Source organism: Vitis vinifera, chromosome 14, assembly GCF_030704535.1.
Source record: "Vitis vinifera cultivar Pinot Noir 40024 chromosome 14, ASM3070453v1".
Lineage (NCBI taxonomy): Eukaryota > Viridiplantae > Streptophyta > Magnoliopsida > Vitales > Vitaceae > Vitis > Vitis vinifera.
Genome location: NC_081818.1, coordinates 4117181 through 4133277, shown reverse-complemented (window position 1 = coordinate 4133277; position 16097 = coordinate 4117181). Strand labels below are relative to the sequence as shown.

Below are 16097 nucleotides of genomic sequence, written 5' to 3'. Positions count from 1 at the left end.
AATCATCTCTTGGAGAGATGATTTTTTTTAGAAAAAAATTCAAACAAAAATCGTCTCTTGAAGAGATGATTTCAAAAAATTAATTTTTTATCTTCTCAAAAAAAGAATGATGCAATATGCTTTCTTACTTTCTTAATAATATTTTAACTAATAATATTATTTATTAATAAAGTTGTTACACATATGTATGTATTGTAAAATTAATTGATTTTATGTACTAAATTCAATACACAAAAATAATTATAATCATTATTGATATATTATTTGTAATTACAATATTTATAAAAGTATAAATTATATTTATTATCTTCTATTGATTAAAAATATGTTTTGGTCTTTATTTTAAATTTTATCTTTCAATTAATTATTATATAAATTAATTTATTTTTGTACCTTTTTTCTTTCTTTCTACTATAAATAATAAATATTTTAATTTTTAAACTTCGTTCATTACTTTTGTTTTTTTCTTTTGCTTCCATGTTACTTCTTGATATTGTTTTCACCAATATTTTTAAATTTGGATCACAATTATTTTCATTTTTAATTTTAAGGAAATTTTTTTTTTTTTTAAGAAACCATTTTTAAGTGATGTAGCATTGTATTATTAGCTAAAAATATAATTAAAAATAGGAAACAACATAGCATTTATATGATAATATAATTATTATAAATATATGTATTTATAAAATTAATTAATTTTATGATTTTTATCTACTAAATTCAATATATAAAATAATTATAATTATTGTGAATATATTATTTATAAATAATAACATTTATAAAAGTATAAATTATGTTTAGCACCTGAAATTTAAAAAAAAAAAAAAATTAGATATGGATTAAAAAAATATTATGGCATTCATTTTAAATTAATTATAATTAAAAATAGAAACTAATTTAGTTTTATAAAGTTTTGTTATCTATAATATAAATAATAATACTTTAATTTTTAAACTTTATTAATTACTTTCTTGTTCATTTCACTTTTAGATTTTTTTTTAAAATGTATTATCAATTTTATTTTATATGAGTTTATAAAAAATAAATAAATGAATTATCATTTTTTTTTTTTTTTGTGTCATCTCTTCAAGAGATTTTATTTTTTAGAAAAAGAAATCTTCTCACTAAAAAGGCAAAAACCTCTTGAAGACATTTTTGCCTCTAAATCAAATTACATAACAAGTCTCCTAGTAATTCTCTCTCTTTCTAAGGTGGCAAAAACGATGATAGATTTGAAAATATTTTCTCCATGATGTGGGTTACAGATTATTTTCTCCTTCCTAGTTGGCGACGGCCCTTTCTGGGGAAGAAATTAATAACGGGATTACAAGTTGCATAATACTGTAAGGACAAATAAGATGTGGGGTTGATCCAAATCCAAGTTTGGTCCCACCTCATGTAACAGGCCACTCCTGCTGTGATTTTCTTTCAAATAATTCAACGCAGAAGAAACAACTAACTTTCTGCGTTTTAGAGGCAATCACCAAACTTTCACTCTCTCCAAACACCTATATCATCTCACTCTTCTTTCTTTTCTGTGTCTTCCCAGGGTATGATAATGGAGAGAGCAGGCATTGAGGAAGGTCTTCTTGTTGAAGAAAAAACTAACGATAAATATGGTGGCATTGGGGGCAGCAGTGGCGATGATTCCTACCCTGTCACAGCTGTTGCTGTCTTCAGCACTGCAGTGGCAGTCTGCGGTGCCTTCACTAATGGCTGTGCTGTAAGTTCAATCCACGGGCTTCCCCATTTTGGGCACGTTACCTAACATCTTCAACTTTTAATGTAAAATTGCTAAGGTCTCATGTTTGAGTCTCACCCAAATCTATTTATCTAAGAATGGTCCTACTTTTTGAAAAACAATTTAGAAAGGTATTTTGGCAACAAATCCGGCTTGTTGGGCAACTTTGAACATGATAAGCTGAATGAGGCTGAACATTGTGGTTTATGATTCTTTTGAGCTGGTTATGGGTGAATATGGGCCTCAGTAGAACCATATGCTAGTGATAGGTATCTGTTTCAAGGAGCAGACTAGCTGTATGATCAACTGAATTTGACAGAGGCAGTGGTTTATGATGGCTTTGTAGGTTGGATATTCATCACCTGCTGAGTCTGGAATCATGGATGACTTGGGCCTCTCTGTGGCTGAGGTAAGTACTAAGTAGCAAGCAACAAGAAAATGACAGATGTATATCGACAGAATGATAAGTACCAAACTCCTAAGCTGGTGACATACTGTCACTCGTTATGATAGTGGCTTCAATTTTATAGTGCATGCCTCATGAACTACCTTTCTTGGGGAAGGGCTATTTGTGCTCCATTTTAAGCATTCCCACTCCACATCCAAATATTTTTGAATTTTACATGTGTTCACATTTTTCAATGACTCCAACTTTTCTTTTTCCCTGATATGTTCTGTGCTTTGGTAACCCATCCTCTAATATATGTTGTTTGATTCCTGCATCACTTTGTGACAAATGCTCTGTTTTTATTCTGTGATTTCAAATACCCATATCAAACCAAAGAGGAATACGAGGAAACAATTTGGTAGCGTTTGGTGTCTTTTTTCTGTTTGAAGTTTCATTTTTGATTCTTTATGTTTTCAGTAGTTTGGGTGAATATTTGGCTAAGCAATCTAGAAAATTGGTGAAATTGGCCAAAGTTGGACAAAGTATTCTATTGCTCATAAAAATTTTCTTGACAAACTTTGGCAGCAGTTGTAATGCCATTAAGATTTGAACTGAGAAACAACTCATCCTAAACTCCTAGTGACAAACCATGCCCATTCCCAAATTACTGTAAATTCATCTTACCTCCTCCCTGTTGACTTCTGATCTCACAAGTCACTTAAATCATGCTTTTACTTTCTGCTCTTTCCTTCAATTTTTTTGCTTAATTCATAGTTGTTCCATTGAGTTCTGTATCTTTATTATGACTAAATCACCCTAAATGAACCTTGTAACCCTCCTTAAATTATGACTAATCATGGTGCATTGATCTAACCAAACCAACTCTTGACATTTAGTGTCGCTGGCTCATTTCAATTCTTTTTAGGAACCAGCATTTTACTCATCAGGGGACAAGGGGATTATGGAACTGGACTGTAGTGGTATTTCATGCATACTGTCTATTGAAAGAGGAGTCAGGTTTAACTGAAAAAGGAACATCATTGAGACTTCAGACTATAACAACCTTGTTAAGCTACAAAGTGCTTATGAACATGGTGTTAAACTATGAGCTCCATGGCATTATAATTGTCTTAGCATAGAGGTAACTTGTGAACATCATGGAGTACACTTCACCCTGTGATAGATACAGGAAAATTAACTCAGATATGTCTAGCATTGAAAATGATCAAAGGTGAAGTTACTTTTGCAGCCCTGGAGTGAATTTTATTTATCTGGTTTAAGTGGAGTTTATTATTTTGTTTTCTCTGAGTTCTATTACTTACAATCCTCTCTTTGCAGTACTCAGTTTTTGGCTCAATTTTGACAATTGGAGGAATAGTAGGTGCAGTAATTTGTGGAAAGATAACAGATCTTTTTGGTCGGAGAGGTGTAAGTTTTATAAACCTTTGAATAACTCTAGTGCTGGAAATTTTCAACTTGTAAACCTTTACCATCTCTTCAATTCTTCTCTTTTGGTTATCTTGTAAAGCAGACAATGTGGTTTTCAGATATATTCTGCCTCATGGGGTGGCTTGCAATAGCATTGGCTAAGGTTGCTTACCTTTCCCTCCATCCTTCTTTCCTTCCTCACAAACCTAAGCTTTCTTTTATTAATTTTTGCTTTGTGTGATTTCTGAGAAGAAAGATTCATTCTCCAAATATCATCCAAGGAGGAGAATGATTTCTAGTTGAAGTTACACACTTAGCCTCCATCTTTACTAAGTAATTAAGTTCATATTTTTTTCTTGTGGGTGTCATTAATATAAAATTGCACTGCTTGTTGGAAGGATTATTGGTGGCTAGACTTGGGAAGATTGTCGATTGGATTTGGAATTGGGCTTATTTGTTATGTGGTAACTGTGACTTGACTTGGGTGGATGTGATTGTCCATATTTAATTTACCTATCCTAGTGATGCCTAACAGAACTGATCAACCTTCCTCTTATGTATCAGGTACCTGTATATATTGCAGAAATTATGCCCAAGAATATTAGGGGAGGATTCACATCAGCCAATACGGTAAATAAACAAAAATATGGACTTGGATCAAAGAACTAACCAAATGCTTATATGCTTCTGTGTTGCTAACTCTGCAGTTGATGATATGTTGTGGCTCTTCACTGACTTTTTTTGTTGGAACTGTGGTTTCATGGCGCATCTTGGCTGTGATTGGTACCTTCTTTGTACTATTCAACTGATTAATTTAAGCTGTGTAGTTCCATAAAAATGACTTCTATTTCATTTCATTTTCAGGAGCTATCCCATGTATATTACAGGTAATAGGTTTATTCTTCATTCCTGAGTCCCCTAGATGGCTGGTGAGTCAGATTAAAATTTGTTGAGTTTCTTTAAGTTTTCTGCCATTCCTGGGACATTTTTTGAGCCAAAAATCATTTCAAACCGAACGTAGCAAAATTTATATAAATAATCCATGTTTTTTATTAAGTTAATGAACAAGAAAAGTGTCTGCAGGCAAAGGTTGGCCAAGAGGCAAGGTTGGAAGCTGCTCTACAGAGGCTAAGAGGAAAAAATGCCGATATTTCTCAGGAAGCAGCAGAGATCCGAGTAAGAATTCATCTGTATATGCTCATGAAAGAGTAACTTGAAATAAATACTTCCTTTTCTTCTTATTAGTCACTGGTTTTTGGACACTTGATGTTTACAGGAGTATACAGAAGCCTTTCAACAGCTCTCTGAAGCTAGAATTCTAGACTTGTTCCAGAGGAGATATGCTCATTCTCTTATTGTAAGCCCATAATTGACCTTTTAATGTGCCATGTTCCCTTTTCATGGTGTGCCTGATCTTTTCCAGATAATTCCAATTGAGTTAGGTTGGAGTTGGGTTGATGGTGCTACAACAATTTGGAGGAAGCAATGCCATATTATATTATGCAAGTTCTATCTTTGAATCAGCTGGTAAGTGAAGGATCCTTGGTATTGATTCATTTTTTGAATGTGGGAGACATGGAACAGGGAGGAATGAAGATATAAATCTCTGGTTTGTGACAGGTTTTTCAACCACATTTGGGACAAGAGCAATGGCTATTCTCCAGGTTTTGAACTCATATTTTAACCATGATTTGAATATGGGATTAGGCTTCATGCTTTTCTTAGACATGTATAGATATTATTTTGCAGATTCCAGTGACATTTTTGGGTATAGTCCTAATTGATAAATCTGGAAGACGACCACTTCTAATGGTTAGGATGGATTGAGAACCTATTTTTAAGTTTTTGATGTAGTTGATCAACAAATTGGATAGTCAAGTTTACCTACACTTTCAGGCTTCTGCAGCTGGGATGTGCTTGGGTTGTTTGGTTGTAGCATTGTCATTCTTATTGCAGGTTTCTTCAAAATACTTCTGTAATTCATTTGTTGCTTTTGTTCTTGTCTCTATAAATGACAATTTCATAAAAATGCATAAGCTTTTTATGAGCAGGACCTGCAACAGATGAAGGTGTTAACTCCAATTTTCGTACTTATTGGCGTATTGGTAATCTAACTTAACATAAATACTTGTTTTCTCAAATTTTATCCTATATCTTTTCCGGGGTTGTAGCAGAGTTTTTACATATTGATAAAATTGAATAGTTTTATTGATTACTTAAACCTGCAATCAGGCTTATCTGGCAAGTTTATGCATGGGTGTTGCAGGACTACCATGGGTAGTCATGTCAGAGGTAGGCAAATTTTGTTAGACATGAAAATTAGTTCAATGGCAATTTATAACAGAAGTATGGTTCGGCTATAGGATTTAGATTCATAGCATACCCTGATTGATGAGGTTCTGTTTCAGATATTTCCAATAAACATAAAGGGCTCAGCTGGAAGCCTAGTAGCTTCATCCAACTTGTTCTGTTCTTGGATTACCACCTACACTTTTAACTTTGTATTTGCATGGAGCTCAGCAGGTGATCTCTTCCCCTTTCTCTCCATCTCTCTCCAGATATGGTCATGCATAAACATGACTTATTTATCACTATACTTGTGCAGGAACATTCTTCTTATTCTCGATTATTTGCAGTGCAACTGTCCTATTTGTTGCAAAGCTGTTGCCAGAAACCAAGGGGCGAAGGCTCGAAGAAATACAAGCAACAATAACCCATTTTCTTGAATAAGATAGACTTAATTTAGCTTTGATTTACATTTCTCAATCAAGCTGGAAACAATATGGATGCTTTCATTTTCTAGGAAGAGTTAGGGTATGTCATAATTTAAGGAAGATGAAATTTTAGAGTATGTAATAACAAATCTCAATCTTCAATGATTCAACCATAGTTTTATGGGATACCCATTTGCTAATTACCAGTGGTTGAGCAATGAGATGGTTAAAATATTCATGTCCTATAGATAATATTATTATTTGCCTCTTATATATAGAATGTACTAACCCGAATTCTCATATATGGCTCCATTTGCCTCTCCATATGGCTATAAGGGCATGAAGACTGCAGTGCCAGACCAGCCATTTGAACTTTTCATTTGTAAGCAATGTAGCTTCATATACACCTAATCTTATAGCACATGAAATGAATTGAACTCCAGACTTCTCACAGTACTGAAGATCCTTGATTTTAAGCCTTAAGATTCCACTCAACTCATTTGGGAGGATAAGGATTCATGATAAAAGCTTAAGATGCATGCTACTGATGCAATGAACTTCTCAATTTTACCTAGTGAAAGACAAAAGGAAAAGAAGAAAAAAAAATATGTTACCATTAATTCTCCATTTGATTTTGAATTGTGTAACTCACATACAAAAGATATCAATACATGAGAGTATTTTTAAATGAATATGGTAAAATAAAATAAAATCATGTTGAAATCAATAGCAATAATTCAAAAATCAAAATTAGTTCCTGTCTAACTATCAAACAACTAACTTTCTCTCGGGGAACCAGCAAGCACCTAACTTTTTTTTTTTTTGAAAGGCTTAAAATCTTCCTCTCGTTCTTCTTTCATCTTTCATTTTTTGTATATTCTTCCAGTAAGAAATGGAGAGAGCAAGCATGGAGGAAGGTCTTCTTGTGGAAGAAAAAACTGCTGATAAATATGGCGGCATTGGTGGCAGTGACGATGGTGATTCCTCCTCCTCCATCACAGCTGCTGTTGTCTTCAGCACGGCGGTTGCTGTCTGCGCTTCCTTCACTTATGGCTGCGCTGTAAGTACATCATGGTCATATGGAAAATGAAAAAAGAGGAAAAAAGAAAAAAAGAAAAAAAGAATTACATAACAGGTGGTGAATATGTGAAGTAAGGTGAGAAAGTAAGTTCTGTAAAACAGAATGTCGTGGGCGAAAAATGGTAGCTTAGAAATTTTCCCCATCAAATGATCACATTTTTATGGAATAAACAGTGATTGAGTATGATCATAAATGTTAGATTTTCACCCCAATGCAAACAGACGATATAACAGGAGGGAGAGATAACAGTTGATATAGTATTTTTCATTCTATTTTTCAGGCTTTTTCTTCAGAGTTGGAAAGCAACAAGTATAATAAGCTAAATTTAACTGAACTTGTGACTCTGATTGATTTGTAGGCCGGATATACATCACCTGCTGAGTCTGGAATCATTGATGATCTGACACTCTCTGTGGCTGAGGTGAGTACTGAGTAATTAATAAATGAAGAAAATGGTATATCAACATAGCTCGAACTCAGCAACACTAAAACCAATCACATACCATGACTTGTCATGAAGATGACTCTAATTCTACATAAAATAACAAGGACCGTGGCCATGGTTGTTCTCCTTTTAAGGTAATATGTATATGGCATCCAAGCTGATCATGGTTTAACGGTTTATATATCTGCTTTAAGTAGATTTTATTATTTCTCTCCGGTGATTTCTGTTCTTTATCTTAACCTCTTCTCTGTGATCTCATTTTGCAGTACTCATTCTTTGGTTCCATACTGACAATTGGAGGAATACTAGGCGCAGCAATAAGTGGGAAGATAACAGACCTTATTGGTCGCAGAGGTGTAAGTTTCATGACCATTTAAATAACTCTAGGTCCATTGTAGTGTTTTCAACTTACAAAAACTTTACTCAACTCTTAGAAGTCATTGAATTTTGGTTATATTGTAAAGCAGACAATGTGGTTTTCTGAGATATTCTGCACCATGGGGTGGCTTGCAATAGCATTTGCCAAGGTTTCTATCTTTTTCTTCCATCTTCACTATTTTGGAAATCACTGTTTGTAACAAAGGAAGTAACTGTCTTTTGAAATTGAGCCCTTGCTGTCAAAACATATTATCATTATACATGCTCTGGATCTTCATTAGAGGCAACTTATGTGTTTCTGGAAGGGTCTGATTAATATGAAATTTCACTGCCTGTTGAAAGGATCATTGGTGGCTTGACTTGGGAAGATTGTCAATAGGATTTGGAATTGGGCTTATTTGTTATGTGGTAATTGTAATAACTTACTTTGCAGTTCAGTTTATATTTGATATACTTATTCATGTGATGTGTAACAGTACTCCACTTTCCTATCACCATCCAGGTACCTGTATATATTGCAGAAATTACACCCCAGAATATTCGGGGAGGTTTCACATCAGCCCACATGGTAAATATAAACCATTATTGACTTGGATCAAATACCCTACTGAGTGCTTATGTGCTTTGATATGTTTGTAATCCCTTCAGTTGATGATCTGTTGCGGGTTTTCTCTGACTTTTTTTGTTGGAACTATCATTTCCTGGAGGATTCTGGCGTTAATTGGTAACTTTGTTGTGCTCTTTTGCTGCATTAATTCAGTGCAAGGGTTGTTCCATAAACACAACTTCAATTGTTTCCATTTTCAGGAGCTATTCCATGCATTTTACAGGTTATAGGTTTATTCTTCATCCCGGAGTCTCCTAGATGGCTGGTGAGCCCAAATACAAATTTGTTGAGATCCTTTCTGCTTTTTGTACTATTCTTGGAAAATTTTTAAGCTAAAATCTTGTCAGAACTGAATGTAACAAATTAAGCATATTTAATAGATGACTTCTTGTTTTTATTTAAGTTAATGAGGCAAGAAAATACAAGAAGCATCCTTTAAAATTTGTCTGCAGGCCAAGGTTGGTCGAGAAGAGGATTTGGTAGCTGCTCTAAGGAGGCTAAGGGGAGTGAATGCTGATATTTCTCAAGAAGCAGCAGAGATCCAAGTAACAATTCATCTGTATATGCTCATGAACGAATTATTGAGGGAAATTTCATGATTTTTGATATATTATTGTTGATTGATGCCATGATGTTAATTTTACAGGATTATACTGAGGCCTTTCAACATCTCTCAGAAGCTAGAATTCTAGACTTGTTGCAGAGGAGATATGCTCATTCCCTTATTGTAAGCCTAAAATTAACCCTTCAGATTGTCATGTTCCCTTTTTTGATTGTGCTTGACCTTATTCGTATAATTCCTATTGGGTTAGGTTGGAGTTGGGTTGATGGTGCTGCAACAATTTGGAGGAAGCAATGCCATAGCATATTATGCAAGTGCCATCTTTGAATCAGCTGGTAAATTTAGGATCCTTCTTGCTGATTCATTTTATGAATAGGGGAATAAAACAGAACATGCAGGAATGAAGATATGACTCTCTGGTTTATGACAGATTTTTCAAGTACATTTGGTATAAGAGCAATGGCTATTCTCCAGGTTCTGAACTCCTATTTTAAGCGTAATTATTATGGGATTCTGCTTCATGCATTCCTCAGACATGTGAACATATTCTTCTACAGATCCCAGTGACTTTGTTGGCTGTATTCTTAATAGATAAATGTGGAAGACGACCACTTCTAATGGTTAGGATGGGGATAAAGTGATTTTCAACTTCATGATATTGTTGAAGAACAATTCAATAGGTTATTTGCTAATGTTTGCAGGTTTCTGCAGCTGGAATGTGCTTGAGTTGTTTGGTTGTAGCATTATCATTTTTATTGCAGGTTTCTTCTACTACCTATTTGAGATACTTCCATTTCCTTTGTTGGTTGTCTTTTTTGTCACAATTTCTTGAAGCACATAACCTTTTATGAGCAGGACTTGCACCAGTGGAAGGAGATAACTCCTATTTTGGTACTTATTGGCATATTGGTAATCTAACTGAACATAAATATTTTCTTATCTAAAGCTCTATCCATTGATAAGATCGAATAGTTACATATGTTGACTGTCGAATTCTAAAATCAGGCATATACGGCAAGCTTCTCCATGGGAGTTGCAGGACTACCATGGGTTGTCATGTCAGAGGTGGGTAAATTTCGAGGCCCATGAAATCTTCCACTTGCTCAAATGTAAATTTATAATAAAATTAAGGATTGATCATAGGATTTACATTGATAGCACACTCTGATGGATGATGTGTTGTTTCAGATATTTCCCATAAACATAAAGGGCTCAGCTGGAAGCCTGGTGACTTTATCTAATTGGTTTTGTTCTTGGATTACCACATACACCTTTAACTTTGTATTTGAATGGAGCTCAGCAGGTGATCTCTCTCTTCCTCTACATGTCTCTCCAGACATTGGCATGCATAGACGTGAATTATTTATGGCTGTAGTACTTGTTCAGGAACATTCTTGTTGTTCTCAATTATCTGCGGTGCAACTGTCCTATTTGTTGCAAAGCTGTTGCCAGAAACCAAGGGGCGAAGGCTCGAAGAAATACAAGCAACAATGATTGGATGAGTGCTGTAATGAAAATATTGTTCCTTCTCTCAGACATTTCTTGATCATGAGATTAACAAAAGAAGACGAAGATTCTGTAATCAGTTTTGGTTTCAAGTATTCTGTAATAAGAAAGCTTTACATATGAACTTTCATGGGAAAGGTAGGGAATATAATTTAAGGAAGATGAAGGTTTTAGTGATATTGTAGACCTTCATTTTGTCCCTAGCACACATTTTTTTATTATTTTTTCTCCCTAGCCACTCTTTTTAACACATGTTTAGGATTCCTTTTGCTCAGTTTTTCATCATCCATTAGTGGTCCATGTCTACTTAGCTCATTATTGATTTTTCAGCTACATTTCGGAAACTTATTTTGGGTCGGAGCACGATTATTGAAGGCCTCTTGGGATTGGTTTTTTTTTCTAGGCTTTGTGTTTTTAGAGCTTTAGAGCTATTTTGGGCAGCTTGGTTGGGATGAGGACACACGTCCTGGCCGTTCGCTTTCTCTTTTTCTTGGCCCTTTTTGGCCTTTTGTGAGGCCCTTTTCCTCACCTTTTTGGAGCACCTTTTTTGTTGTGGGAACAGAGAGGGGAGTGGGGACAATCGCTGCAGGGGAGTGGGCTACAAGAGACACATAGCAAAGGACACTGTTGTCTTGGCATGGTGGTTAGGAACCAGAGGACATTTTTCCAAGCGAGAGCGGTGAACTGCGGGGGAACGGGAAGGATTCAGCAGGGAGGTTTTTGGGGGATTAGAGGACTCTCCGGAGAGCTGTTTTAGGAAGGTGCAGAACAGTGAGAGAAAGAAGGGCAAAGGGGTTACAGAGCAGAGGTGACAGCTGGTGTCTTGAGAGAGCTATGAGTAGAGGAGTTGAGCCTACTGATTTTCCTGGGTTTTAAAGAGAGCGAGCTGAGTGGAGATTTTGGAGCTGTGAGAAAAAGAGAGGAGCAGAGAAAGCAAGAAAAGCTGTGAGAAAAGAGAGTTGGAGCAAAGCTAGGTAGTGCGGGGAAGCTAAGCAAAAATCTTGCTCGAGAGGAAGCCTCCCAGGTAAGGTCTCTGTGAACTTCACATTTCCTCATTTTCACATTATTCTTTCACATTTTTCTACAGATTCCCTGGTGTTAGTTTATTGATTGGTTTGGACATTAAGGATTATTGGTCTATTTTTGCTTAATCTATTTGTTTGCATACATGCTCTATTTGATTTCATCTTGATATCCTTGACTCCTCTTGTAAGTATTTGATGCACGGCTTCATTGCTGAGCTTGATTTATAAGAATCATGCTTGTGTTTTTTTTGTTAATCCCACCTATTATTAGCCCATGGATGTCACCTGAAATGAGGCTCTGTACATTTCTGTTTTGCATGTTCTCCTATTTGCTTTACCCTCAGTTTTGTTACTATGGTTCCTATCTTTGCTTTTATTCCTCTGTTACTGGTGTGTTTGGGGTGTTGAGTATGGCCATCTTGATTGGGGTGCTTTTGAGAGAGCCCCATGTGAGCCACGTTGCATGCAGTTGGAAATTTCTTGGTGCCTCTAAACCTATGAGAACCACTGCAATGGAAATGGATTCTGAAGATGAAGAAAATGATGGTCATTGCTGTTGGGTTGGTTGAATAGATTCAGCTGTGGAAGGCATCAGTAATGAGCAATTTATCCAACTTTGCATCTTTCTCGTATTGGGTTCACCGGATAATGGGAAAATTCTGAAATTTGTTGGTTATTTGTGGAGAAGTCAAGGATTGAAGCTCTACTGAAGCTATCTGCTACAGCCTAATATTGTCTGGTCTTTCGAAGGAATGTTTATTGTTTTATCCAGCACCATGGTCTTCGGGAGGCATTGTCCAGAAGGCTTGCTTCTAGCAAGACATGATGCTGTTTCTCTTGATGATGATGGGAATATCACAGTTAAACTAAGAAAATTATTCCAATGCCATATCCACTCTGATCAGATATTGAAAGAGGATCCTCTCCGGGTGGGAATTCTGCTGGTATGGAGAAAATGGAAAGTCATGATGTAAAGGTGCCCTATTGATTCAGATTGGTGGTTGAAAACTTCCTCTTCAAGTGTCTGAATTCCACGTAGAGAAGGAGCTCCAAAACATGCTAAATTGCCAAGGTGCCTAGTGAATGCTCCATGCTTATATGATATCCGGACACCCGGTTACAGCTTCTGATGACCGACACCAGTTGAAAGATCTGATTCACCATTGTTTTTTCTTGAGTTAAATCTTGAGAAGGCTCGGAGAAGTGTGAATAGTGTTGGAGTGGTTGGAAATATGGTTGATGCTGTAGATGGAGGATATGAAAGGGATGGCTATCTCTCCTTCCTTGTCGGCCAAAGCTGAGATGGATTCATTTCTTTATGGGATTGAGCTCCACAAGGTGGTGAAAGAAAATAAGACACTTGTTTCTGCCTCTTATGGATTCAACATCTTTAAAGCTCCATCCAGACTCCTTTGGTGTTGAACAATACTTTGCTGCAGAGATATGTTCTGCCCTTATATTCCTTCACTCCAACAAGCCTTTAATCATCCATGGAAATCTGAAACCCACCAAGGTGTTCTTTGATGGAAATTACGTTTGCAAACTGGCGGCTTGAGGGTTGGTGCATGCTTCCAGTTTTTGATTGTAAGGGTGTTCTGGAGAAAGGTTTTCTTAGCATGACTGCTTGTGAGCTCGTTCTAGGGCATAAGAAATTAGAAAGAGGATTTAAGATAATAAACCTCAGTTTTGGACAAGAAGAAGAGATATTTGAAGAGTTGTTAAGGAATGACCCTTATTAAGTTGACGACATGGACATTTATCCCAGTGGGCATTAAAGGAAGGTGCATTGGCTGAGTAAAACAAGTATCATGGTGTCATCTTATTTCCTGAAGGGTTCATTGAGAGTATTCTTGAAGTTTATGCTCTCTCACATGAAATTCATGGTTTGCTCAGGTCATCATCAGCTCGTGAACCATGTTTACTTTTCTCCTCACGGACAGTGGTGGCTTTGATACTGAGGAAGCATGTCCCTACTCCAGACTGCAGAAAATTATCCCCATCCTTCAACTTATCTCCAACACCATACCTATCACCATCAGTTTATCCCCATCCTTCATACCCACCACCTTCAACTTATCTCCAACACCATACCCATGACCATCAGTTTGTCCCCCGTCATCATGCCCACCATATCCCTTTTCCTCATACCCACCACCTTCAGCTTCACTCATCAACAAGCCAGCTTCTCCCACTTCCTCGACCACTCATTTCCTACCAGCTTCTTTTCCAACCTTCCCACAAGCATGCAATCTTTGCTGCATGGCCACCTGCTCCACTCTTTAGTTCACCCAAAGGAAACCAAAATAGCAATTCTGGTCTAAACCCCCTCCTCCACCACTCATTTCCCACGAGCTTCCTTTCTACCCATTCCCTATGTGCATGCAGCTTTTGCATTACATGGCCATCTTCGATGAACCCCATGCAGCCATCCACCTGCGCCCAAACCTCTACCAGATTACCTTTGTCGGCCCCACGTGCAGACTGAGCAAGTCCATGGTCTGAGTTTGAGGGAGAGTTTTTCTGAATTTGATGATTCCGATTTAGAGGAAGGTCTCCCAGCCAATTCCTTAGAAACTGGAAAAACCTGAGTCAAAGGTTGAGCAAGCAAAGGTTGTACCAACCAATGCCAATGTTGCCAAAGCAAAGGTGAAAGATGAAGAAGCGGCAAAGATTCAACTGTGGAATTGAAATTGGGTTTCCTGCCTTGTAGAGTGCACCACCATCTGATGGGGATGCATGCTTAGGTGGCAAGATTTGGGTTATTGAATCCAATTTGGATCTATGTCCATGTTCAGAATCTAAAGTGGTTCTTAGAATGGTTCGACTGCAGGAGGGCAATGATGCATTTCTTCCGACCTAAAAATTGAAACCAGGTTCTGACTTCCAGGTACATGAGAGCAGTGAGGCATTTCTGAACAAGGCTCTCACTATGGAAATACCCCAGGGTTGGAGAAGCAGATGAACCTTCAATGTAAATGACTCACCGCTGGAGCAAGGCCAAGTTCTGCCTTCAGATTTGTTCAAACTTCAGCACCGGATTTTTGAAAGGCGGGAGCTTCTAAATATGAAAAGGAGGACATTTAGGCATGGCCCTATTGATGTAAAAATGAACCTGGCACCATTTCTGTCTTCCCATTCATGGTATCTAAAGTAATGCTGAGATCTGAGGGACTCCCTGAGACATCAAAGATAGCTATTCTTAATGCAAACCACATGGCAAAATCGTCTGGTGAACCACTTGATTGAGGAGACCAAAGACCCATGCTGATCGTCTATCTAAACAATTGGAAGTCTTCTTCACAAGTTGGCAATCATCCTCTGTACTGTTCTGGAATACCCATCTAAAGAAGAAGCTGCCTCCAAGTTTCAGAAGGAATCCTATTCAGTTTGGGAAGGACGACACACAAACTATCAAATGGGATGTGCAGTAACAATGGAGAAGATGATCTTTGCCTCGGTTCATAATTGGAGGTTGGGGAATCATAGATTTGCCGTTAATCAAAGGCTTCTAATTATTGAAATGGCTTCAGCAACAATTATTTAGCTTCTGAACAACTTGTGAGACTTGGTCCTATGAGATTCTTCAAGGATAGTACGGATGTGAAGCCTGCAAGGGGTTTGAGCATAGATGCTGCAATTCCCAAACAGTCTATTGTGGGATATTTTTGTAATTATGTGCCTATGTATTAACACAATGTACATTAAACTATCTTATTTTGAAGCCTAACTAAATGTGATCAATTAAATTAATGATGAACCTTTAAAGCATCTTTATATATATGGACTATATGGGTTTTGCAATGTGTAGAAACCAATTTTATTTTATTTATTAAAATAAAATAATAAGGGATATATAAATTGGGTTATGGTCCCCAATCTAAACGAGAGGAGATAAAAAAAATTGCTAATTATTCACTTCCCATCATTGAGTGATTTCAGGGCTACAATACTCATTTCAGATGTGGAATACAAGACCTTAGTACATAATCTCAATAGATTTAGATATGTCTTCCGATATTATTATCCTATAGATTTAACATGAGATTATGACGCATTTATTGTCTAAATGATCATATTCTATAATCATTCTATATGATTTGTGATTCTCCAACATCTACCACTTAACCTGCCTCAAACTCCTCTCCACCCCGGGCCCATGCGCGTATGATTCTATAATCATTCCATATGTTCTTTCCTCAATGCCCACGTGTTCTCATCTTTT

General features: G+C 36.6%; 2 protein-coding genes across 3 annotated transcripts; both read left to right on the top strand.

Annotated features, from left to right (window-relative positions):
• Nucleotides 1-1419: 1419 nt before the first annotated feature.
• Nucleotides 1420-6457, top strand: LOC132252501 (sugar transporter ERD6-like 5). 2 transcript variants are annotated; one of them, XM_019225012.2, is made up of 18 exons: nt 1420-1723; nt 2088-2150; nt 3468-3557; nt 3661-3720; nt 3956-4021; nt 4122-4187; nt 4265-4340; nt 4422-4444; nt 4641-4733; nt 4834-4914; nt 5000-5084; nt 5178-5221; nt 5307-5369; nt 5454-5513; nt 5609-5662; nt 5790-5849; nt 5966-6080; nt 6163-6457. In XM_019225012.2, exons 1-18 carry the CDS (start codon nt 1553-1555, stop codon nt 6285-6287), a joined length of 1395 nt encoding a protein of 464 aa, XP_019080557.1. In that variant the 5' UTR covers nt 1420-1552; the 3' UTR covers nt 6288-6457. The 2 variants fall into 2 exon arrangements, with proteins under 2 accessions (XP_019080557.1, XP_010660053.1); XM_010661751.3 differs by having other exon boundaries at nt 4422-4486.
• Nucleotides 6458-6964: 507 nt separating this feature from the next.
• LOC100245278 (sugar transporter ERD6-like 5) lies at nt 6965-15645 on the top strand. Its single transcript, XM_010661747.3, has 18 exons — nt 6965-7331; nt 7711-7773; nt 8064-8153; nt 8265-8324; nt 8518-8583; nt 8678-8743; nt 8824-8899; nt 8983-9047; nt 9235-9327; nt 9429-9509; nt 9595-9679; nt 9775-9818; nt 9902-9964; nt 10046-10105; nt 10200-10253; nt 10350-10409; nt 10533-10647; nt 10731-15645. The coding sequence occupies exons 1-18, from the start codon at nt 7164-7166 to the stop codon at nt 10844-10846; spliced, it is 1425 nt and encodes a 474-aa protein (XP_010660049.1). The 5' UTR covers nt 6965-7163; the 3' UTR covers nt 10847-15645.
• Nucleotides 15646-16097: the final 452 nt, after the last annotated feature.

Coding starts and splice junctions, on each gene's coding strand:
- LOC100245278 (XM_010661747.3), top strand. CDS start 7,164: ATGGAGAGAGCAAGCATGGAGGAAGGTCTTCTTGTGGAAGAAAAAACT. Junction 9,819..9,901: donor GAGCAATGGCTATTCTCCAG/GTTCTGAACTCC, acceptor ATTCTTCTACAG/ATCCCAGTGACTTTGTTGGC. Junction 10,106..10,199: donor CATTATCATTTTTATTGCAG/GTTTCTTCTACT, acceptor TTTTATGAGCAG/GACTTGCACCAGTGGAAGGA.
- LOC132252501 (XM_010661751.3), top strand. CDS start 1,553: ATGATAATGGAGAGAGCAGGCATTGAGGAAGGTCTTCTTGTTGAAGAA. Junction 5,085..5,177: donor TTCTATCTTTGAATCAGCTG/GTAAGTGAAGGA, acceptor GGTTTGTGACAG/GTTTTTCAACCACATTTGGG. Junction 5,514..5,608: donor CATTGTCATTCTTATTGCAG/GTTTCTTCAAAA, acceptor TTTTATGAGCAG/GACCTGCAACAGATGAAGGT.